Source organism: Myotis myotis, unplaced genomic scaffold, assembly GCF_014108235.1.
Source record: "Myotis myotis isolate mMyoMyo1 unplaced genomic scaffold, mMyoMyo1.p scaffold_m19_p_15, whole genome shotgun sequence".
Classification (NCBI taxonomy): Eukaryota; Metazoa; Chordata; class Mammalia; order Chiroptera; family Vespertilionidae; genus Myotis; species Myotis myotis.
In genome coordinates, this window is record NW_023416319.1 from 20,779,388 (window position 1) to 20,805,149 (window position 25,762).

Here is a 25,762-nt window from a genome sequence, read left to right on the forward strand (position 1 = left end):
GAGAGCTAGAAACATCGATCAGCTGCCTCCTGCACACCCCCCACTGGGGACGTGCCCGCAACCAGGGTACATGCCCTTGGACCGGAATCGAACCCGGAGCCCTTCAGTCCGCAGGCCGACGCTCTATCCACTGAGCCAAACCGGTCAGGGAAATAGTCGGAGATTTTAAAACACTCGCTCAACCCTGTATAAATTTAACACTCTCCCATCATGATGATTTCATGACCTCGCGATTCACGCACAGCGGCAGCGCCTGCAAAGGGCGGGTTGCTCCGATCGCCCCGGCTCGAGAGGCGGCAGGGGGACCCCATCTCACAGCCGAGGAGCGGGAGGCGGGAAGATGGAGGCGGGAAGGCGGGCGATCTGGCCAAGGGCGCACGACCCCGAGCGCCGGGACGCGGCTTCGGCCCCGAAGTTCCGGCCGGGTCCCCGGCGCTGCAGCCGCGTCCGCGCGCCGGGCCTCCGGGACCCTCGGTCCGGCCGTGGCTCGCACTGCCCGGGCGGGGCGGCCGGCGGCGGTTGCGGCCCGCGTCGCACGGCACTTCCGGCGCGTGCCGGGGTGGCCGGATGACGTGGCTGAGTCAGAGGAAGAGGCCGCGGAGGCGCCGGGGGGCGGGGGAGGCGACGGAGCGGGCGGTGTCGGCGGCGGCGCCGAGGAGCCAGCGGCGGAGTCCGGGCCCCGTGCGTCTGTCCGCGCCCGGTGGATGCGAATCGGCTGCGGCGGCGGCGGCGGAGGAGGAGTCGGTGGGCGGGCGCCGGGCCGCTGGGAGCGCGGAGGATGAGGGCGCTGCCGGGCGCTCCCGGCGTGGCGGCGGCCGCCGCGCTGTGGCTGCTGCTGCTGCTGCCCCGGGCCCAGGCGGACGAGCACGAGCACACGGTGAGAGGCGCCCCCGGCCGACGCGGCCGCCCCCGGCCTGCTCCCCGCCTCGCTGCCCCGGCGGGCCCGGCGCGGCCTGGAAAGCCCGGCGGCCCGGTGGAGCCCGTGGCCGTCCGAGGGCGCCTTCCGGTTGGGCCTGGCGGAGCAGGAACCCGGGAGCTGGGAGGAGGCATTTCCCTGCGCTCCTGGGGCAGGACTCCGCGCCCGGACCTAGATGGCGCCCCACCCCTGGGTCTGGGGCTCCCGAGGCCGGGGCTGGAGCGTGGCGAGGGTCCGGGCTCACCTCGCCGCGGGGTGGAGGTCGCGGGCCGGCCGGTTCGGGGCCGGTGGGAGCTGCGCTCTGGCTACTGGGGGCTGCGACGCGGCGGAAGATGGATGCGATGACCCGTCATACGGATCAGGAAATATCCACACTTGACGGTCCGCGCCCTCGCCGGCCCTCCTTTTCCCTCCTGCCCAAACCGGGCTGAGACCTGGCGTGGTGACAGCATTGATCAACTTGGGGTGCAGAGCAGCTTGCACGTGTGCATGCACTCAGCCTGCACGCACTCGCTGCCGAGCCTGTCCTGTAACTTCCTCCTCAGCCTCTCCAGCCCCCGGCCCTCTAACGAGGGCAGCTTCCGACTGTGGGGGGTCCTCAGTTTCCCCGTCTTGGGTGCCTGGAGCAGGCCTTTGTGCATTTATCCCGAAGTTCCCTGGCTGTTCAGTTGTCATGGATCTTAATGACTATTCGAGGAACTGCGGCTTTTAGGATGGTAGAGCGAGGCAGGAAAGTAATAGACATGCTCAGATTCCTCGGCGAGTAATTGGTTCTTATACTTTAATTCATTAGTGATATGATGTTGCGTGAAAGGTTATGTGTGTACTATAAATCTGAAAGGTTTGGCGGAGTCTTCCGTCATTGCTGATGAGTAAGGAAAGGAAGCAGCCGCCAATGTAGCCCGCTTTAGGTGTTATTTGTAATTGATCAGACTTCTTTTCTCCGCTCCCTGGGTCAGCGAGGCCCTTCTTTACCTCCAAACTGTTGGCTACCCTATCTTCAATCACAGCCGGAAACTGCTTACCTGTGTATTTTTTTAAGAGACAAATCCTACGTCGATGACATGTTTTTGTACTGTATTTGTGACTTTTCACCTTACCATAATTTTGTTCAGAGGTTAAACAGTTACATTAAAAACTATTTACTGTTGTTCTGTAAGGTAACTTGTCTCAAAGTGTAATAACTTCATTTCCAATGGCCATCCTTTTAGTCAATGATCCGGTTTCTAATGTTTATGAACACTTAACTAAGGAAAGTTTACCATGTAAAACTCAGAATTCTCTCTTAACTGTAGTTCCACCATATAGGCATATAAGCCAAGAGTAGTAATATACTTTTTTTTATCTTATGTTTTATAATGAACTGCTATAAGTGGAAAAAACTATCAATTAAAATTTCAAAAATTGGAGGTGCATAAAATGGTCTTAGGTTAATTTACATAATTAAAATGCAAATACTAATTTCAGTGAAATTTTATTGCCAGGAACATTTTAATTTTTTGAATCAGTAATTGAATATACAGTATTTGATAAGAGGTTTTTCAGAGAATATGTGTATGAGATAATTGCTGGACAAAAATTTGGAATCCATGTCTACTTTGGATTGTTCTCACTCAGTTACCTATTAATAACTATTAAGAAAGCAAAAAAGTTATAGGAAGAATAGCATTAAGTTATAAATATAAAATGTAAGTGTCATTCACATATACTTTTTACTATTAGCCAAAATATTTTACTACTTTCAAGTTTTTTGAAAATATTTTTTAAAGCTAGGCATTTACCTTAGCCAGATAACAGTACTGAAAAGGCTATGGTTAAGTGAATTGTTTTCCTACCAGGAAGGTCAGAAGTAGCCAGTGAAGAAAGAATGATACTGAAGGAGGATAAAAATTGCTAAGGGAAGGTTGTTGCTGAGTAGATGCTTATTAAATACTTGTGGAATTGAATTATTAAAGAACAATTTTCAAAAGTTTAAGTTTACCCTTTATTTTTATTTTTAAAGGTATTTTTATTGATTTCAGAGAGGAAGGGAGAGGGAGAGAGAGATAGAAACATCAATGATGAGAGAATCATTGATAGGCTGCCTCCTGCGCATCTCACACAGGGAATCTGGGCATGTGCCCTGACCGGGAATTGAACCAGGACCTCTTGGTTCATAGGTTGACACTTCACCACTGAGCCATGCAGGCTGGGCTAAGTTTACCCTTTAGGTTAACTTTCTGTGAAGACAGTTTCTAGTTAGAAATAATAACTAAAAGGATTTTTCTAGCAATATGTGCTAGTTATTGTTCTAAGTACGTATATTAACTCATTGTAAACATATTAATAACTGTGTGAAGTGAATGATATTATGCCCTTTTTATAGATGAGGAAACCAGTGCCAGAGAGGTTAAGTTACTTGCCCAAGACCATGCAGTCAGTAGGGATAGAGGGCAAGATTTGAACTAGTCAATTTGTTTGGCTTTTTAAAAAATATATTTTATTGATTTTTTACAGAGAGGAAGGGAGAGGGATAGAGAGTTAGAAACATCAATGAGAGAGAAACATCGATCAGCTGCCTCCTGCACACCTCCTGCTGGGGATGTGCCCGCAACCCAGGTACATGCCCTTGACCGGAATCGAACCTGGGACCCTTCAGTCCACAGGCTGATGCTCTATCCTCTGAGCCAAACCGGTTAGGGCAAACTAAGGCAATTTGAATTAATAGTCTTCTATACTCAGGATATGCTTCTACAGCCCTTTATGCTAAAAATAGGGCAGTAAAACACTTGCTATTAAATTGAATAGTTCTCTGTGTTGATAGTATTTTTAAGTACTTACAGAAATGTTTGGATAATTCTAGTTACATAATGGGCTGTTACTGAGAAAATGTTTGGGTTGTTAAAGAGGTATAGAGGTATAGGACTGACTTATGGGCATGTGGCCTGGGCAGTCACGTTATATGTGCAAACACGTAAGGACTGCCTGGTTTAATGCTCTGCTGTCACCATCTTGGAATTCTTAATTTTTGAGCAGGGAGTCCTGCATTTTTATTTTGTACTGGCCCCCACAAATTTTGTAGCTGTTTCTAAGAAGGAACACCTAATTTATTCAGTTCCAGAAAGGCCCTTATTTCTCTTACTTTACCTTCTGAATTAGGATTTTACTTATATAACCATTGTACTTACATGGTATTTTTACGTGCTTATTTATCTAAGCCTTTTTAGTATTCTCGTAAGAATAATGAGAAGAAAATGTGCTGTTGACTTCTAGAGTATACCAACATCTAGAATTTATAAAGATGTGTTTCCTTCAGTTTTTAAAAGTTGAATCACATGAATTACAGGACATTGTTTGGAATAAAAATTAAAGAATGACAGGCTCTTAATACAGTGGGGCCTTGACTTACGAGTTTAATTCGTTCCGTGATGGAGCTCGTAACTCAAATTACTTGTATGTCAAATCTTAAAGTGAACGAGTGAGACACGTGATGCTGGGCTGATGTTGTGGCGTTCACTGTGACGTTCGCTGCACCAACTAGCGGTGGGGTATCTGAAGTTGGCTCGTAACCCGAATTTTAGCTCGCAACTCAAAGCAAAAAAAATCGGCCAAGAGATGGCTCGTATCTCGAAAACCTCGTTAGTCGGGACCGTTGTAAGTCAAGGCCCCACTGTATATGACTGTGAAGGGTCAGAGAAAGGACTCTTTAGAATGAGTGAGAGATGTATAGGATGTGGTTTATACTTTTTTGGCTTTCTGAAACTCAGGGCACTTGCTAGCATCTAGAGTTAGATTACCATGTCTCCTAAGATTCCAGAGGTTGCCATTAAAAAGTTTTCAAACTAAGAATCATAGAATTTTAGAACTGGAAAGACTTGAGGCCATTGTATCCAACACACTATTTTTCCAGAAGGCTTAAAGAGGCCCAGTGACTGACTCAAGGCCACAGAAAGAATCTGAGCTTCCTGATCTCTGTAGTCCTTGCTTTGTCTACCTGTTTTGTCCATACAATTTCCATATTAATACTATGCAAAGATGTCTGCACCAAAAAAACAATAATCAAGGGCACAGGAATTTTAAAGCATTTTATGATTTGTACTGTAGCCTTGAATTTTTATGGGTTCTGTTTCCTTAAGACCATAAAGTTAATTTTTAAAATTTTTGTCTGCTACATATTGAGGCTCTGTGCTTGGCACAAAAAATGGTATTTAATTAGTCCTTGTTGAGTGACCTGAGTAATTAGGGAGTTACTAGGGACAAGAATATGCCATGTTGGAAGCATGAAACCCTGTTGCTTAAAGCATTGAACAAACCCAGACCATGATTCACTTAAAACTCGTAGTCTCAAGGATGCCTGTTGTGCTTTAGGGGCCTTACCTAGGCTTAACTCTTATTTCTTTGTGGCCCACAGTACTTCTGTAAGCAATCTTGGGATCTGTGTCTAGGATAACCTTTTCTTGGCCTCTGCTGTAAACACTAGACCATTCACTGTTTTCAGACATGATTTTGTTTGCTTTACTTTAACAAATGTCAGCCTTTTGTTTTTGTCACTGTTGGGGGCATAGGAACTTCTAAAACTTATAAGTGTGAAGATTTATAAAGAGAAGGGACTGTTTACTACAAGTGAATTTGTGAGTGCTCTAATATAGATCTAATTTTAGGAAATGCCATAATTCATTGTCCTATTTTCAGTGTACTCTATGATAGACTAAAAGTTTATTTAGGTACAAAGCTATTAGAGAGAGGGGGAGGGGAGAGAGAGAGAAAGAGAGAGAGAGAGAGGTTATCTCAAGAGACTAAAAATACCTTCTGATTTATTTGTATTTGAATTCTGATGCATGTGTTTTACATAAATAATGAAAAGGTATTGAACTTACGATTTGTGAAACATTTTCAGAACTGGATTTTGCTTCTTCAGATATCTATTTTAAAGCAAACACTCATCCCAGGAAAATGATGGCATTTAGGTGCTTATTCTGAGCCCTCAGTTCTTTGCCTGTCTATATAAGTTCTGATTTCTTTATTCAGATTTTATGTAAGTACATCAGTAGCATTATTTCCTAAAGTGTTCTTTCTGAGAAAAATTAATTCATGATCTCTATCAAGTAGGGACACTTCTATGATTCTCCTTTCCCAGCACATAAACAGTATTTAAATAAGAGAGGCCCAGCATTGGTGACTTACTGAGATTGGAGCACAGTCTCAAGGTCGCTTCTTAGGAATGCATATTTTTTCCTTTAGGGCAAATTAAAGGCTCATATGGAAAAGTTGTTTACTGTTCATTACTGTCTTTAGTTGCTTGGTACAACTTTGCTTTTTTTCATATTTTCTTCATTTAGTTTTGCTCTTTAGTTAATGAGACTGACTAGGGATTAGCAAAAGTGTAGTCCTAATGTTGTAAACTTGGGTACTAGTTATATGATCTTGGACAAATTACTTAGTATCTATGATCTTTGTTTTGTTTTCATCTGTAAAATGGGGAAAATAAGAGGACCTATCTTAACGTTTTGAGAGGATTAAATGTTTATGTAAAAAACTTAGAGCAGCGGTTCTCAACCTGTGGGTCGCGATCCCTTTGGTGGGGGGTGGGGTCGAACGAACTTTTCACAGGGGTCACCTAAGACCATCGGAAAACACATATATAGTTATATATTGTTTTTGTGATTAATCACTATGCTTCAATTATGTTCAATTTGTAACAGTGAAATTGGGGGTCACCACAACATGAGGAACTGTATTAAAGGGTCGTGGCATTAGGAAGGTTGAGAACCACTGCCTTAGAGCTATGCCTAGCACATGGTATGTGCTTATTAATTGTTAGCTAATGATACTATTAGAAAAGATGGTGAGATATTGCAAGTTAGGGATTGGTCTGTTAAGGCCTTACCCGAGGATTTGAGGATTTGAGAAAGAATTTGAGCAGTTCTGAAGGATAAGTAGAAATTGGGTAGGTGGAGAGGAGGACTTTATAGATATGGTGGAATGACATAAGGAAAAAGGTGGAGCAGGAAAGGAAGGGAAGACAGTATCAGAGATCATTGTGGCTGGAGTAGACGGCTCAGAGTTGAATGTGTAACAGTGAAACTTCTGAGAGCTGGAAAATGAATAGAATGGTGAGGTGAAGAATGCAGGTAGTCTGAACTGGCCTCTCATGACTACTTCTGAGGGAGGCCTCATAGAAGGATTACAGCCGTAATCAGGGATCCCCTGATCCACTGCTGTGCTTCCTTGACTTTTCCTCTCCCGTTCTCCTGGTTACATTCCACAGGTGGAGGAAGAGCCTTTTTTACCTGTGGCTTTCTTCCCATGGAATTGGGGAACTCAAGGACTTTCTCAGCAGTTTTAGCAAAAGGAAGATTTTTTTTTCTTCAAAAGTTCTGCGAAGTCTTCCTTTTGGTATTTTCTAATTTCAAGATATTTTAAAACACATTTTCTCTCTTAAAAAATAACTCTTGTTTTTAACCTTGTCTTGGGAGTGCTTATTCTTAGGGACCATCAAGAACTGCAATGAAAAGTAAATATTTTAAGTTCTTATCTGATCATGGTCTGCATAAGGAGCAATATAAAAGAAACATTTTTGCTTTAATATTCACCCGAACCTTTGTATGGTTATGTGTGAGTACATGTGTGTATATAAATGTATTATATATATGTGACTGTTGAATATATTACATATACTGTCTATCTATCTATATAAAAGGCTAAGCAACTGTCCTACTGGTAGGTATGACACTCACTGACCAGCAGGGGGCAGATGCTCTGACCGGTAGCCATGATGCACACTGACCACCAGCTCAACACAGGAGCTGCCGAGCTGCGGTGACTTGGCAGCTGCAGTTCTCTGGTGATGCACCTGGAACCAAGATGAGGGAGCCCAATTCTGGGATGCGTCACCCGAGAACTGCCCTCTCGCAATCTGGGACCCCTCAGGGGATGTTGGAGAGCTGGTTTCAGTCCGATCCCTGCAGGCCAGGCCGAGGGACCCCACTGGTGCACAAATTCATGCACCGGGCCTCTAGTATTTATATATTTTAAATTACTATTTTCAGTCCTCTTCCTAGAGGAATTTTAGACTACAATATGGTATATATTTTTTTAGAGGATGCATCATGTCATCACAACTCTACTTTCTTAACAGGTTTCATGAACCTTTAAAATGAGTGATTTCAGAATATGTAGTTTAACACACAGTATGACCCTGAAATTATTTTAGTTCTATGTTTCAGTTTGTATAAAATAAACACCCCATTTTAGCAATAATTACTGTTCAAATTTTTGTCTTTTTAAAGGAATAGGAGTATTAGGATTTATAGGGAAAGTGTTTTTGTGCTTATTTTTATGAGTTACATTTAAACATTTTTGCAGACTCTCAGCAGGATTAATGGCAAGGTCCCCGTTAATAGGTCCTCTAGTTCAACATCCTAAATGGATGCATTTTGTTACTTCCCCTTTCTTATTTCTCTAAAAGGGTACTTACTGCAATTAGTGCACATACTTCAGACTTCTTTTACTAAGTTGCTAAGGAACTTTTACATTTCAGCATCTTTTTCCAGTGTTCTTTTCATCATGTTTATTAAATACTTTTTGCATACATTATGTTGTGGAGAGAGCTTCCTGCCTACTGAAGAGTTTTCCATTCTAATACCAACTCAGTCAGGTGATAGTGATTGGTTTTAGAGCATTATTTTGAGAATTCTTTTACTGTATCCATATTGTTTAACAGAAAGGATTACCTTGATTGATTAGTGATGTGTGACCATAAGCATTGGATGGAACTGAATGGCGATGCATGGATTCATTCCTTCATACATGAAGATTATCAGCTGTTTTTCTGACTTCACTTGAAATAGTTTATGATTTCCTATACCAGCGGTTGCCAACCTTTCGAACCTCATGGACTACCAGTGGTCTGCAGACCACTGGTTGGCGACCGCTGTTCTATACTATTGTTTATCCTGACCCTTCTCTGCCAAAGCAGAATTAATCATCCCTATGATAGCCTATTATTATCTTAATTGTAACACATATCTTCATTTAATCATTTCCTTGTCTGGCTTTTCTATGGATTATAAACTTCGTAAAGGAAAGGACAGTATTTTATTTATCTGTATATCCTTAACACCTAACACCGTGCTTCGTACATGTTCTACGTAGCCAAAAAATGAGATAGTTCATTATTTCCTTGATGATCTGGATGATGTGTGGTATGAACAATGGGACATTTATTATGTTTGAAGATCGGTGATTAGGCCTCGGTTTTAGGATGGTGGTGCAGTGTACCAAAAGGAAAGGCAGATGCTTTAGATAAGAATAGTCAAGTCAGTGTTTTTTTGGAATGCAGAGGAACTTGGTGTTTGAACTTCATGTCTGAGAGAATGGTGGTACCATTAGAAAAACAAAGTTGGAAAGGGGGTAGATTTGGATGGGATGAGTTTGGTTTTGAAGATGTTGGATTTTTATTGAAAATGTTTGTTAGTTTTAGATGGAGGATTTGAACTAAGGATTTGGTAGTTGAGCTAGTTGGAGAGCTTGCTGTGTTATATGCTTCATCATAGCACTCTACTTGATTGCAATTGCTTATTCAATGTCTATCTTTCCCTTTAGGCTCTAAGCGCCAGTAGGGTTGGGAAAATGTCTTGTTCAATGCTGTATCCTCATTTACAAACACAGTTACTGTTTGGCACATGGTAGGCACTCAGTAAATAATTGTTCAGTGATTTAACTTCCGTACTATTAGTTGACTTAAATTGTACACTATATTGACTTTATATTGCTAATTAGGGTTACTAGTTTTTAAATTACTTGGATAATTGCTTTTTATAGAATCATTGGACATTTAGACTTGAGATCTTAGAAATCTTTGGCAAATCCCCCAGTTGGACCCTGGAAAGGTAAAGTCATCTACCCAAATTTATTATTTATTCAAAAAAATATAAATATGATACATGTCTTTCAGGCTAATAAAGGGAAGGTAGAAAGATGGTTTAAGTAGATGGTGATTTCATAGGTTTTCTCTTGTTTAATCATTTCTCTCCTCTCTAGTGCTTTGTCCAATGGCATGGAAAAGATTAGAAAGGAGATGAAATTTTATTTGTGCTTGCTGGCAACAGATTTTTGGAGTTTCTAATGATTAACATGAGGTTTAGATAAGATATTGATTTTGTTTCCTCCTCCTTTGTCATGTTAGCATGGTTAATCATGTTCTTGGTTTACCATTATTTGATAGTATAATTATAAACATTCATATGAGTTATTTGGCTCTGTTTAAACAATACCATCTGTAAAACAAAGTTTAGAAAAAGTGGATCTGCCTGAGACCACACTCATAGGATATAATTTTAAAAGTCAGTAAATTTTCATTTTTAAGGTGTGGACATTAATCATCAGATTAAAATAAACGTCCAGTATTTTATTTTATAATTTCCCAAACAGAGACAGTATACTTTTGTTTAGAACAAATAACAAATAGTCCCTTAATTATTTATATATATACTAGAGGCCCAGTGCATGAAATTCGTGCATGGGCGGGGGTGTGTGTGTGTTCCACAGCCCAGCCTGCACCTTCTCCAATCTGGGACCCCTTGAGGGATGTCCGACTGCCTGTTTAGGTGGGATCAGGCCTAAACGGGCAGTCGGACATCCCTCTCACAGACCAGGACTGCTGGCTCCCAACTGCTCACCTGCCTGCCTGATTGCCCCTAACCGCTTCTGCCTGCCAGACTGATCACCTCCTAACCACTCCCCTGCCAGCCTAATCGACACCTAACTGCTCCCCTGCAGGCCCGATTGCCCCTAACTGCCCTCCCCTGCCAGCCTGGTCTCCCTAACTGCCCTCCCTTGCCAGCCTGGTTGCCCCTACCTGCCCTCCCCTGCTGGCACAGTCACCCCTAACTTCCCTCCCTTGCCAGCCTGGTCGCCCCCAACGGGCCTCCCCTGCAGGCCTGGGTCCCCCCCATTTGTTCTCCCTTGCAGGCCTGATTGCCCACAACTGCCCTCCCCTGCTGGCCATCTTGTGTTCACATGGGGGCGGCCATCTTTGACCACATTGGGGGGGCACCTTATGTGTTGGAGGGACGGTCAATTTGCATATTGCCTCTTTATTATATATGATGATATATCACACACACACTGTATTTTTTTGTTTTTTTTTGTTAGTCTTCACTCGATATTTTTTCATTGATTCTTAGAGTGGAGGGGACGGGGAGAGATGGAACATCTGTGTGAGAGAAACACATCAATTGGTTGCCTTCTTGCATGTGCCCTGACCGGGCCGGGGATCGAGCCTACAACCGAGATATGTGCCCTTGACAGGAATCAAACTTGGGACCCTTCAGTCTGAGGACCAGTGCTCTATCCCCTGAGCCAAACTGTCTAGGGATAAATGTATTTTTAAAATAATTGTTTTTGCTTTTTTAAATTTCAGTATCAAGATAAAGAGGAAGTTGTTTTATGGATGAATACTGTTGGGCCCTACCATAATCGACAAGAGACATATAAATACTTTTCACTTCCATTTTGTGTGGGGTCAAAAAGAAGTATCGGTCATTACCATGAAACTCTGGGAGAAGCACTTCAAGGCGTTGAATTGGAATTTAGTGGTCTGGATATTAAATTCAAAGGTAAGTACACCTTAATAGTCCTTCTAATAGAAGTTATATTGTAGACCAGGGTTTCTCAACTTTGGAACTATTGACGTTACAGCTGGATAAGACTTTATGTGTGTGTGTGGGGGGGGGGGCGCGTCCTGTACATTGTAGAAGTGTCTCTTGCTTCTTTACCCACTAGATGCCAGCAGCACTACCAGTTGTGACAACCAAAAAGTCTTCAGAGGTTGCTAATAGCCCTTAGTTGAGTACCACTGCTCTAGACTCTAAGAAATGTTTTAACCTATAACCTAAGTGTATTGCTTTTAGGAAAACTAATAAAGATTTATTTATTTACTAGTAAATTTATATTTATTGGAAATAGATGTCCCTCTTTTCCCCCCATAGACTCCCCTCCATAACAGAGATTTATTTTGAATGTTATAAAGTAAAATAAATAATTGTTAATAACTTTATATTTTCCTAGCATATTTCTCAAAAGTGTTTTCTAGCAAACCATCTAGTGACTAATTGGACATATGTGGTTGGGGAAAACCTTCATAGATTCATATTGGAGTAATTTTCTGAGGTGCGGGGATGTAATGGGGTGTGTATGGATGGATACTTAAATATTTTGTGTAAATCCTTAATTTCAAACTTGTACCATTGGCTTAGAATGTATTTAAAAGTGCTGTATTAATTTATACTCTGAATACTTATAGGATAGTGTGGCTTTAAATTTGAAGTAAAAAACATGTTAAAATTGGAAAAGAGCCTCCTTATTTATTTTTCAAGTATCTATTTTATCAGGTCTTTTGAGTGTGTTTATACTTTTTATTTTCCTCTGTAAAGTTTATCAGAGAGGTATTTTCTGATAGACATTTTAAATCTGATAAACAGAAGCTTGAAAAGTTGAATTTTTGTAGGATCTTTGATTAGGTGTCTTGATTTTTGATAGAGCATGGATCTTGTAATCAGGAGCTTTGAATTTTAATCCTATTTCTTTTACTGTATTGGTTTCAGTAAAGTTGTTTACTTCAATTTGACTTCATTGCCTACATGTGTAAAATGAACAGCAACTGACTCCTGTTATTTTTAGCACTTTTGGATGATGTGAAATGAGATATTTTAAAGATAATATTTGATTTTAATTCGTTAAATTTTATTCTTGTTTTTAGAATATTTTTTGTTGTTGAAAATAGGTATACATGTTTGCATTCTTTCCCCCCATTATATTCCTTGGGCCTTAATTATAAAATTAAGTTATAAATTTAAACCACAGCCATAGCCTATAGTTTTATGAAATATTGTGAACCTGCCCTGAGGCTTGTGTAAGAGAAAACAGACTAGAATGTGTGATCTTCGAGAAACTCAGTACTGCGTTTATTACATGCTTTCTCCATTTGACGCACATTTTTAATTTATTAAAGCGGAATCAGAGAGAAAATAGGCAAAAACCCTGAATCCTACTTTGCTACGATGGACAGATTTCATCAGTTTTTGAAAACCTTACCCTTATTTACTGAAGAAGAGACTCATTCAGCTGTCGTAGCCTTTCTTCTTTCTTTAGATAGAGGGGGTCAGTTTTCATGGGCTATCAAAGTGGGGTTTATTTTCCCTTCAGACTAAGCACTTTTAGATGAAAGCACAGGAACTGGCCAGGTGTTATTCCCTGAGAGTTGGCGGTTCCTTGGAGTCTTGTCAACGTGCACCTCCAGTTGTATTTTTTCTTCTGTTACTTTTTTCTGTAACTATTTTGCAAACCAGTGTGTTAATTTGCATTTTTATTTTATGCAGATGATGTGATGCCAGCCACTTACTGTGAAATTGACTTAGATAAAGAAAAGAGAGATGCATTTGTATATGCTATCAAAAATCACTACTGGTACCAGATGTACATAGATGACTTACCAATATGGGGTGAGTGTTGTATGTTATATTTAAAGTTTGAGAATATTTGCATAATAAGCAACATTTATGTAATGACTCTGTTAAGGTGATTATATACTAAATCAGTAAATGTGTTTTCACTGTTTTCCATAGCATAATTTTAATAGCAATTTTATGGTCCCCTGTTACTTGAAGGGTTTTTGACATTGCCAAACCTTAAGTGAAACTCCCTCAACATGTAATTTTTTTTTTTAGAATATCTTTTTTTATTGATTTTTTACAGAGAGGAAGGGAGAGGGATAGAAAGTTAGAAAAATCGATGAGAGAGAAACATCGATCAGCTGCCTCCTGCACATCTCCTACTGGGGAAGTGCCCGCAACCAAGGTACATGCCCCTGACCGGAATTGAACCTGGGACCCTTCAGTCCGCAGGCCGACCCTCTATCCACTGAGCCAAACTGGTTAGGGCTCAATATGTAATTTTTATGCAGTATAACTTTTCCTATTCAAGGGATTAAAAGTTGCTTTGAACAATCCAAAATATTTCCCCTCCCTCCATTTTTCTCACATCTTATTTTGACTTGCACTGCCAAATGCAATCAAAGGAACTAAATAGGACTTTGAAATTTTATTCTGGTTTTGTTTCATGTGGAACTGTGGTAGTATGGGTTTTAGATATGATAGGTTCCTGAATGACTTGTTTTGCTAGTTCCTATGTTATTTTATAAAACTCTATATGTTTAAAATTTTTCTGTTTTAGCTTTTTTTCTGCTTAATTTTTTTGTTTAGTTTGTTTATCTCTATTAATGGAGAAGAGCTATGGCATAATCCAAACATTGTTTGTGTTAGACTTGTTAAGTTATTTAAACTGTGAAGCACAGGCAGCTATCATAGCTAGCATGTTTGGTCACATTTTTTTGTTAGTGGTTTTTATGTTAGCCTTTTCTGGGTGGTGGTGGTGGTGATAGAATTGGAACACCTGTTTCTATGTAAAATTAATACTCTGATTCTTAAAATTGTTAGCAGACTACTATATTCATGAGCAGCAAACTGAAAGACTGCACATATAAATAAGATCAGAGTTTAGTGTGGTACTAAGATGAAATTTATACAAAAGTTAATCTTAGGATATAATTGTATGCGTCATCGTTACTGTGTTGCATGTTAATTAGGTATAAATAGCAAGCATTTCATATAAATGACTGTAATTAGTATTACATTAAAACAGACATTTCTGTGATCAGTTCTGAGGGTATCAGGAAGACATGGAAATTTTGCTAATGATTTCTGAGCCTGTAGTTCAGGAGAACCCATTAGTTTGGCTTTCCTTTTTTTTTGGTGAGATACCAGGCTCCTCTGCTAATCTTCTCCATTGCTTATGAGTTTCTTATCTGGAACCTTAGGTTTCTTTCAGTTATTTCTGTGGGCCTCCTTACAATATGTCAACTATACTTTCTTGTCTTAAATCTTCTTTAGCCCTGGGATTCCAGGGTCTGCCATATTTAGGGGAGATTCTTTTGGGTGTCCTAGAATGTCTGAACCATGTGAATTCTTCTCAGAAAATAATTTTTTATCTGGCTTTTCTTGGGGTAAAGGTTTGAAACTTTTAAAAGCCCCCTTGAGAATAGCTTTTTACTTGCTGTAATTGTATCTCTACCTCCAGAGTAGATAGATAAACAAACCTTGATGAAATTATTAGGATTTTATTACTTCTCTACAGCCCCAAACAAAACAAAACTGTATTACTTAAATCTGTACCAATTAGAGCAACTTTAGTTAATAAAAATAATCCTTTAAGAAATAATCTCCCCCTTTCCCCTCCCTCCCCATAATACTTTCATGAAATGCGTTGATCATAGAGGAAAGGCCTTAAGGATTAACTTTAAGCATAAGGCTTCTGGGAAGTATATAGGCTTGGGTAGGGAATATTGGATAAATAGCTGATAGTAGTATATGGGCACAAGAGATAGATCGTCAGCTACCACTTAGCTGCCCTCACACTGTTTAGGTCTAACTCTTCCAATATCCTAGTTGTGACCAAAGTGATCATTTTAAACTATTGCCTCATTACCATTTATCTTCAACACTTCTTTCATTTTTTTTATCTATCTATCTATCTATCTATCTATCTATCTATCTATCTATCTCCTATCTAATAATAGACAAACACGGTAATTGACCGTACCTTCGCTATGCCTCCCATTGGCTAATCAGTGCGATATGCAAATGAACCACCAACAAAGATAGCGGCTAATTTGCATACTGCAGGCAGGGCAGGTCTGCACCATCCCGCCTGCCCCGCTGCCATCCAGGCCTGCTATTTGCCACCCGGGGCGGTGGGGTGGGACAGCGCCATCCTGCCTGACCTGCCACCATCCGGCATCCCATGTGCGACCCGACCCGGGGTGGCTGGGTGGGGCAGCAGCGATCTGTTGGCCTGCTCGGGCATCCTATGTACGACCTTACCCAGGGCGGCAGGGCGGGACAGCATGGCTACTCTGTCACCCCAGCTTCCTCATCACAGCTCCCTTGGGGGCCTAAGCCTTTAGTTGGACATCCCCCGAGGGCTCCTTGGCTGCCAGAAGGATGCCTGACTGCAAGCTTAGGCCTGATCCCCTGGGGAGTGGGCTTAAGTCGACAGGTGGACATCCCCCAAGGGGTCCTGGACTGCAAATGGGCGCAGGCCGGGCTGAGGGGCTCCTCCTCCCCTCCAAGTGCACAAATTTTTGTGCACCGGGTCTCTAGTATATATATAAAAGGCTAAGCGACTGTCTGACCGGCTGGTAGGTATGACACGCACTGACCACCAGGGGGCAGACGTCTGCTCAATGCAGGAGCTGCCAAGCTGCAGTGACTTGGCAGCGGAGGTACTTGGGTGATGCACCCTGGAACCAGAGAGGAGGGAGCCCGATTCCGTGATGCATCACCCGAGAGCTGCCCTCTCGCAATCCAGGACCCCTCGGGGGATGTCGAAGAGCCGGTTTTGGACCAGTCCCCGCAGGCCAGGCTGTAGGGACCCTGCTCACTCTGCAGATGCCCTTGTAGCCACAGCACAGCCCCAGGTGCGGCCGGCCAGGGAGGGGCCGCAGGAGGTTGGCTCCAGGGCATGTCCAGCCCATCTCACCCAGTCCCGCCTCACCGGCCACCTTCTAATTAATTTCCTTTACATGTGCACGAATCCGTGCACCAGGGCACTAGTTGAAGTATAATTGACTTATTATATTCATTTCAGGTGTACAACATAGCAATTCAATATTTATATACATTATGCAGTGATCACCATGATCATAGTTATCTTTTGTCACCATATAGAATTATTACAATACTAGAGGCCTGGTGCATGAATTTGTGCCCGGGTGGAGTCCAGTCGGCCAGCCCCGATTGGAGCCGATTGGGGGCCGGGCCAGCGGTGGGGAGGGAGGGAAGTTGGGGGGGGGGAGGCTGCGGGAGCTTGGCCGGCCCCACCTCTGAAGGGGGGGCCTATTGGAGCCAGGCTGGTGCTGGGGGGAGGGGCCACAGGAGGTTGGCCAGCTGGCCCCACCCCTTACGGCCGGTTGGCTGGCCGCAGTGTGTGTCATAGTGACCAATCGTTCCGGTCGCTTGGCTTTTATATATATAGATTATTGACTATATTCTCTATGCTGTTTGTTTCTTTCCCATGACTTATTTATTTTATAACTAGAAGTTTATACCCTTTAATCCTTTCATGTATATTGCCTATGTTCTCTTCTCCTGTCCCTCTGGCAACCACCAGTTTGTTCTCTGTATCTGAGTCTGTTTTTGTTTTGTTTTATTTGTTCATTTGTCTTGTTTTTTAGATTCCACATATAAGTGAAGTCATATAGTATTTGTCTTTCTCTGTCTGACTAATTTCATTAAGCATTATACTCTCTAGGTCCATTTATGTTGTGGCAAATAGTAAGATTGCATTATTTTATATGGCTGAGTAGTATTCCATTGTGTATATGTACCACATCTTCTTTATCCACTCATCTATCATTGCATACTTAGTGTGTTTCCATATTTTGGCTATTGTAAATAATGCTGCAATGAACATAGGGGTGCTGAATTGGTGATGCTGAATTAGTGTTTTTGTTTTCTTTAAATAAATACCCCAAAGTGGAATTGCTGGGTTGTATTGTAGTTCTATTTTTATTAATTTTTTGAGGAACAGCATGAAGCTCCTAGTGACTGCACCAGTTTATATGCCCTCCAACAGTGTCTGAGGGTTCCTTTTTCTTTACATCCTAACCAACACGTATTTTATGCCATTTTGATAATAGCCAGTCTGACAGGCGTGAGGTGGTATATCATGGTTTTGATGTGCATTTCCCTGCTGATTAGTGATGTTGAGCATCTTTTCATGTGCCTGTTGGTCATCTGTATGTCTTCTTTGGGAAAATGTCTGTTCAGGTCTTCTGCCCATTTAGATAATTTTTAAATTTATTTATTAAAGTGATTGAGGTGACATTGGTCAACATGAACATACAGGTATGGTTTCTATGTCACAAGATCTGTATATTGCACCTTGGGCCTACTACCCAAAGTCAAATCTTCTCCTGTCACCTTATATTCTGCCCATTTTTAAGTTGGATTTTTTTTTCTTTTTTTGATATCTGGTTGTATGAGTTCTTTATATACTTTGGATATTGACCCTTTATTGGATAAACCATTTGCACATAATCTTCTCCCCTTTTCAGTTTGTTGAGTGTTTCCTTTGCTGTGCAAAAACTTTTTAATTTGGTTAGTCCTATTTGTTTATTTTTGCTTTTGTTGCCCTTGCCTGAGGAGACATATTCAAAAAAATATTGCTAAGACTGATGTCAAAAAGTTTACTGCCTATGTTTTCTTCTAGGACTTTTATGATTCCAGGTCATCTTTCATTTTAATGTAGTCCAGAACTTGAGCTATAAAAAAAGAGGCATTTTAAGTTTTGGTACTCATATACACATTTGCACAGCTTATTGAGAATGGGTAAATCAGGTTATTAGAGAAAGTACTGGACTGGGCCTGTGGAGACCTTAGTTTTAATTTTAATTTGACTACATTTTCTGAAATTTTGAACTGTTGTGGGTATACACAGATAAGGTGATAATTATTATAATGAAGGTGCTACTAATGAACTTCAAGAATCAAATTAGTGATAGTTATATTGATAGGTTATATATCACTTTTTATTTTTTACCATGTTGTGTCCATGGTTTGTGTTAGCCACGTAGTTAACAAAGAGTGGAAGTCCAGCCTGCAATTTTGCCTTATTCTAACTATGAGGAATAATGATAATATTGCTTTTTTATAAAAACATTTTATGATATTTTGGTTCTAACCTATTTTAAATATTAAGTGAAATTACCTTGTATAACGTGTTATTTCTTTTGTAGGTATTGTTGGTGAAGCAGATGAAAATGGAGAAGATTACTATCTTTGGACCTACAAAAAACTTGAAATAGGGTTTAATGGTAATCGAATTGTTGATGTTAATCTAACTAGTGAAGGAAAAGTGAAATTGGTTCCCAATACTAAAATCCAGATGTCATATTCAGTAAGTATTTAAATAATTTGATATAGGGAAGAAGGGTTTGTGACCTAATATAAAAAATTAAGTGCATTTTTCAATTTTAGTAAATGGAAATATAGCTTGAAATTGGATGACAAGAAATATTATTAAAACTGTTTCCTCAATGTATGTAAGTAAGCCTCTTAAAAGCAAGGAGATATGTTTCAGGTCTATAGAAGTAGATACCAATTATGCATTTGCAGTACCTACCATTTGCTATAGCAAATTTTACTATTGTAACTGGGCAGCTAATGAACCTAGTCATGTATTTTTATGGTTACAATTGAGATCGCAGTGTTCCTTGTTTTCTTTCCCTTTTACTATTTCAGATAGAGATGATGATGTATTGAAAAGTACTGGATGAGTATAGTTTACTATTTTTGCTCTATCAATTGGAATAAAATGTTCCTGCAGAGTAAGAGCTTGTCAGAGTCCTTTGTGACTGTCAAGTTAATTCTCTTCCATTACAATTAAAAGTAGTGTAAAGAAGAGAAATCTGATGTAGGTCGCTTCTCTCTTTGCCATTTTTTTTTTTCTGGTAACTGGAATGAGTCAATTGGTAGTAGCCAATTTTGAAAGTTTTTCAAGCTTTGTACGTAAGTACCTACTGCAGATCATATTTGCACAACTGAAGTAATGAAGAAATGTGATAATTATAACTATTGCAATCTAAAGATAAAGACATACAGATTCTTATTTTAATTGGTCTGATTGAGTTCACATTTATTGAGTCAGAATATATAAGTCAGCAATAGTTAATTCTTGAAAACTGAAATGATTCTTCTAAGTAAAGTTGTAAGTTTTATTATTACAGAGGAAAGTTGGTTATTTTATCATATATCTTTCAACTTCTGAAATTGGTAGTAATTTTCTACCATTTCTGTAATTTCTTATTCTAAGTATGTAAATCGTTTCAAATTTTTGCTCAGAGTTTTGTTATCAGATTATTAGTTTGTTTACTGGCCTTGATTTTCAAATGAAAACTTTTTTTTCAGGTAAAATGGAAAAAATCAGATGTAAAATTTGAAGATAGATTTGACAAATACCTTGATCCATCTTTTTTTCAACACAGGGTAGGTAAATTGTGTATTTTAAGATAATCAATATGTGCTCCAGTCAGTTTAACGAACATTAATGAGCATTTGCCATATGTAGGGCACTGTGCTAGGGCTGTGGATTTCAAAGATACAACTAATGAGCTCAGTGTGGAAAAGATGATAGGAGGAGGTCTGGAGGGGAAAGTCAGAGTACAGTTTAGGACGTGTTTGTTTTGCAGTGTCTGTAAGACATTCAAATAGAGATACCGACTAGCCAGTTGGATATATCAATCTGGAGTTCAGTCAGGAGAGAGGTCTGGGTAGAGATACAAATTTTGCAGCCATTGGCATGCACATAGTAGTATATAAAGCTATGAGACTGGATGCAATTACCAGGGAAGAGTATGTAGAAATAGAAGAGGATTAAGGACTGAGCCCTGGGGGCAGTAATAAACGTTGGGGAAGAATAGGGGAAAGAGAAATCAGCTAAGGGCTTTGAGGACATACCAGTAAAGTAGAGGGGGAAAGATTGTATGGTATTCCTGGAAATCGAGAGAAGAAAGTGTATAATGAAGGATAGAGAGATTAGTTCTGAATTGTTGCTGATGGGTCAAGTAAGAAGGGTTCTGAAAGTGACTATCGGATTTACCCAGAGTCAGTGGTGAACTTGACAAAGTTGTTTTGGTGTGGTGGTGGGGCAAAATCTGAATAGAGCCATTGTAAGAGAATGAGAGGAGAAGATTTGAAGACAGCAAGTTTGGCTGGTAAAGAGAGCAAAGAAACGGTACAATAGCTAGTAGAAAAGTAGGAGTCAGGAGATTTTCTTTTTTTGAGATGTAAGAAAAACATGTTTATATGTTGAATAGGGTTCAGTAGAGAGTGCAAAATGGACAGTGCAGGAAAACGGGAGAATTAACTACAGGTTTTCCTTAAGTAGGCAGCATGGGATCTATCACATAAGTGCAAGGATTGTTTCTAATACAATGACTACAAGTGTAGGCTTAGGCGCTAGAGCTGATACAGTCTGTCTGCCACCAACTATAACCTTGGTCAGATTACTCAGTTCTTGAGCTTCTGTCTCCTTAGTAGTGAAGCAAGGATTATAATACATTGCGTAATTGCTGTGAAATTCCATTTGATAGTGTATTATAAAGTACTTCGTTCAGTGTTTGACACATAGCAGGTGCTCAGGACAGGCAGCACTGGTGCTGTAGTTAGCTCTTCATCTCCAGTGTGAAAATTCATGACAAACCTGGGCTCTGCTTTAAGATTAGCAACACTAGAGGGTGCTGGAGTCAGCAGTTTGTGGAGTTAGTAACTCCTTTGTGACATCTGATTTCTTTATTATTTTAAAAAAACATTCCTTATAATTAAAAATCACAGTACGTCATCATTTTTTGAATTAGTGGATATTATGAAGTGTCAGGTTATTAGTGGTACATTATAATAGGTATTGGCTTGAAGTTCAAATATTTGATTAGAAAATACAGAGTTTTGTTAGAAATATTAGCAGTATAATAAGATCATCTTTTCTCTTTTGTCTTTTTTTGGGTCATTAATTTTCCAGGTTGGGAACAAAATAAAATCTTGGGAAAAGCCTATAATTATAGGCTGCTTTTATAAATTTTGAATGATACTTTTGTGATAAACTTAAGTTTATGTAACCTTTTTTTTTGCAAATATTTCAAAATATAATGCATTCATTATTTTCTTTATAATATTAGTAAGTATACATTAAATTGTTTAATGAAGAAAGAGATCTCATGAAGAGGCAGGGGCAATTGGCCGTCTCCTGTTTTTCGGGGAGAGCCATAGATTTGTCACTTGCCTGAATCCTCAGGGTGGGTAACAGCCAGGGCTGTCTTTCACATGAGTGCACAACTCAGCATATTGCCACCAGTTAAAATCTATCCTAATTATAGAAGACAGTGTCTTCTTCATGTTAAAAAGTCTATGTATATATTTGCAAAAGTTTAGAGCAGGAGTATGTCTATGAATAACTAGACTATGTCAATGAGAGATTGTATGGAAGAAAGGGTTGTTGAGTTGGGCTTTAAACGGTAGTAGAATTTTCATATGTGGACAGAAGCAGATCCCATGTGAAAGGAATTATAAGAAAGCTACATAGGTGGAAATGAGTATGCTGTACTTGTGGGTCACTGAGGAAGAATATGCCTGATTGGAATATAGGATACAATGGAAAGAAAGGTTGGCTAAATAAAGTGAGGTGGCCATATTACAAAGGGTACAGAATATTAGGGAAATAGCTTATGTTTGATGTGTGAGAAAATAGGGAGTCACTGTAAGTTTTAGAGCAGTGATATATGAACATGATGTTTCAGAAAAATTCACTGGGTAACTTTTTTTAAATTTTTTTTTTATTTTATTGATTTTTTACAGAGAGGAAGGGAGAGAGATAGAGAGTTAGAAACATCGATGAGAGAGAAACATCGATCAGCTGCCTCCTGCACATCTCCCACTGGGGATGTGCCCGCAACCCAGGTACATGCCCTTGACCGGAATCGAACCTGGGACCTTTCAGTCCGCAAGCCGACGCTCTATCCACTGAGCCAAACCGGTTTCGGCAAGTTTTTTATAGAGAGTTAGAAACATCAATCAGCTGCCTCCTGCACACCCCCTACTGGGTATATGCCCGCAACCAAGGTACATGCCCTTGACTGGAATTGAACCCGGGACCTTTGAGTCTGTAGGCCGACGCTCCATCCACTGAGCCAAACCAGTTAGGGCCTGGGTAACTTTTTATAGAACAGTTTGAAAGGAAGGGGAGAGACCAAAAATAAAGAAGGCCAACTAGGAGGCCACTAGAATTATCAGGGCGTGAGGGGATGGCATGGGAATGGAGAGGAAGGGTTAGATGCAAGAGACATTCCAAAGTTTAAAAAAAAAAAAAAAAAGGTTAGTAATTATTACCAAGGAAGGATTAAGGAGAAGGAAGAACCAGAGATAATTTCAGATTCTCAAAGCCAAATGTTAGTATCATTAGTAGAAGTTAGAAGTCAGAAGAGAGTTGTTATATGTGAGGTGGAAGATTAATAGTTTATTTTAGGGCAGTCTGAAATTCCAGAAAGACATTCAAGTGGAAATGATCAGAATTAGCTAAAGTCTGAAACATGAATGGGAGAAAAAGAGCTAGAGATTTGGGGCGGGGTGGGGTAGGTGGCAGAGGGTGTTACCATCATCATTGGAATTCTAGTTAAAAGTTCTGAGAGCCCCAGGAAGTCTCTGCTGAGTACCAAGACTGAAGCTTTCGAAAAGTTCACAAAGGTGGGAGGAGCTGGCATCAAGGATGAAAGAGGAGAAGCAGCAGTTAGTGAAGTAGGATGGCATAGTGTCAGCAAAGATCAAACATGGCAGGGAGAGCAAGGAGAGTGGCGGCAACTAATTGACCGCTGAATCACTGAATTGACTTAGATGTTCATTGCAGATCTTTGAGAGAAATTTTGTGGGACAAAGTGAGATGGCATTGTGTTTAGGAGTAAGTGAGGGAAAATAGGGATGTAGTCTCATTTAAAAAGTGTTGCCATTGAAAGGAGGGAGGTAAAAAGATTGAAACAGTGAGTAGACAAAAGATCAGGCCAACACTTTGAAAGATAATAGTAATAACAACTTAAAATTTTTTTAGTGTTTTACTATATGTCAGGCACTAGTCTATGTTTTAAAGCCAAATTATACTTTATTTGTATAATAAATTTGATTGTGAAAATCTCAATAAACAATATCATGTTCTTAGTGTATCTGAAACTTACTGAAAACAAATTCCATTGTATAGTGAATACTCATCCCCAGTGTGTCTGAAGTTTGGATTTTTATGTAAAAGTTAAAAATTTTTTTTTGTATTAGCATCCCATACTCTTCATGGGACCTGTGAATTTTGTGACTGCTATTTTTATGTAAGTAATATTTTCTGTTCTTTTTAGATTCATTGGTTTTCAATTTTCAACTCCTTCATGATGGTTATCTTCTTGGTGGGATTAGTTTCAATGATTTTAATGAGAACTTTAAGAAAAGATTATGCTCGGTACAGTAAAGAAGAAGAAATGGATGACATGGTGAGCATACATTTTATATTGTACTTATAAAAACAAATTAACTCAATATTACTGTGTTTTGAATGTTGGATAGTAGGTCCACAATCTTGAGGTCAGGTAAGTTTCAGAATTCAGAATTTTCAGGTTTTAGAAAGGTGTAAACTCTTGGCGGGGATCTCTAATCAAATCTTAATTTTTTCAGCAAAACATATGAATGTTCACCCTAGGTGGGATAAACAGTATAAATAACCCATTGTTAATTCAGTCCAAGTTTTGCCTCAAAATAAGGATATGCCAAATTTATGAAACAAACTCAGTTTTCAGAGCTTTTGATTTAAAAATTGCAACTAGGAGGTTGTAGATCTGTGTTGGTGTCTTTTTAATACTATTAAATATTGTATACAATTCAGGGAGTTGGCAAAAGTATTAATTCACATTTAGTTTAAAACAAATGGGACTACATCAATAGGGAGGTGTTTGTTTTCTACATATTTTTACAAAATTACAGACCAACTAGTGCCCCGGTGCACGGATTCGTGCACATTGAAAGGAAATTAATTAGAAGGTGGCCAGCGTGGCGGGACTCAGTGAGATGGGCCAGACACGCCCTGGAGCCAACTTCCCATGGTCCTGCCCCGGCCAGCCAAACCTGGGCAGCACCTCGGCTCAAAGGGCGTCTGCAGAGTGAGTGGGGTCCCTCTGGCAGGTGGGATCCCTCAGCCTGGCCTGCAGGGATCAGGCCTCTCCAACATCCCCTGAGGGGTCCCGGATTGCAGACTGCAAGGGGGCAGTTCTCGGGTGACTCATCCTGGAACCCTAGGGTGCGTCACCTGAGAACCGCTGCTGCCAAGTCACTGCAGCTCGGCAGCTCCTGCCTTGAGTGTCTGCCCCCTGGTGGTCAGTGAGCATCATAGCTACCGGTCAGAGCATCTACCCCCTGGTTGTCATTGCGCATCATAGCTACCAGTTGGATGGTTGCTTAGCCATATATATGTAGATATATATAGCTATATATTGTGAGAAAAAATGTATTCTGTAGGATGTTAATGGCTGTTCTATGAAGATATGCTCCATCATTAAATAAGTTGGGAAACAGTTAAAGAGATTTAAATTTTAATATGCTAATGTGCATTGTGAAGTAGCAGAGGGTAGATAAAATATTTGGTGCTTCTCAAACATATCTGACCAGGATCTCCCCCCACAAAGTCAGATTATCCTGAGGGGCTGTTATTTCTTTAAAAACATTGTTTTAGATACTTGTTTACTCAGGTTGGAAAGAAAATTAACCAAAGAACATATGCATATTTCATAGATACAGATAATATAATGGGGAAGGTCTGAGTGGGGTGGAGGTTAGGTAGAGGTGGGAAAAAAGGGAAAAAATGGAAGACATCTGTAATATTGTCAACAATAAAAATAAAAAAATAAGGAAAAACAGAGTATCTTAAAAATACCATTTATTTAAAAAATTATTATTCAACTGTTCAATATTTTCCCCATATGTTTTCTTAGATTCCAGGCTATAAAGGACATTTCTGCACTGTTAGGGCATCTAGTACTGGTTTTGATACTCTTCTTCTTTTCCACCTGGCCCCTGGTCACATATGAGCCACAGTCATGATGCAAATGCAAGAGTAGTGTCTGAAAGTGATGTTAAGAGTGTCAGTGTGCTATTCTCCCAATTTCACCATTTCTTTTTGCTGTAGACTATTTTCTTTTTCATTCTTTGATATTTCTCGGAGCAGAATCAG

General features: G+C 40.2%; 1 protein-coding gene across 1 annotated transcript in view; it reads left to right on the forward strand.

Annotated features, from left to right (window-relative positions):
* Nucleotides 1-583: 583 nt before the first annotated feature.
* Nucleotides 584-25,762, forward strand: part of TM9SF3 (transmembrane 9 superfamily member 3) — a 46,649-nt gene continuing 21,470 nt past the window's right edge. Inside the window, exons 1-6 of the mRNA XM_036336471.1 lie at nucleotides 584-877; nucleotides 11,319-11,514; nucleotides 13,276-13,398; nucleotides 18,750-18,910; nucleotides 19,921-19,998; nucleotides 23,901-24,032. Of these exons, the coding sequence (XP_036192364.1) occupies nucleotides 779-877; nucleotides 11,319-11,514; nucleotides 13,276-13,398; nucleotides 18,750-18,910; nucleotides 19,921-19,998; nucleotides 23,901-24,032 (789 nt within the window). The 5' untranslated portion in view covers nucleotides 584-778. The remainder of the gene's footprint in view (nucleotides 878-11,318; nucleotides 11,515-13,275; nucleotides 13,399-18,749; nucleotides 18,911-19,920; nucleotides 19,999-23,900; nucleotides 24,033-25,762) is intronic.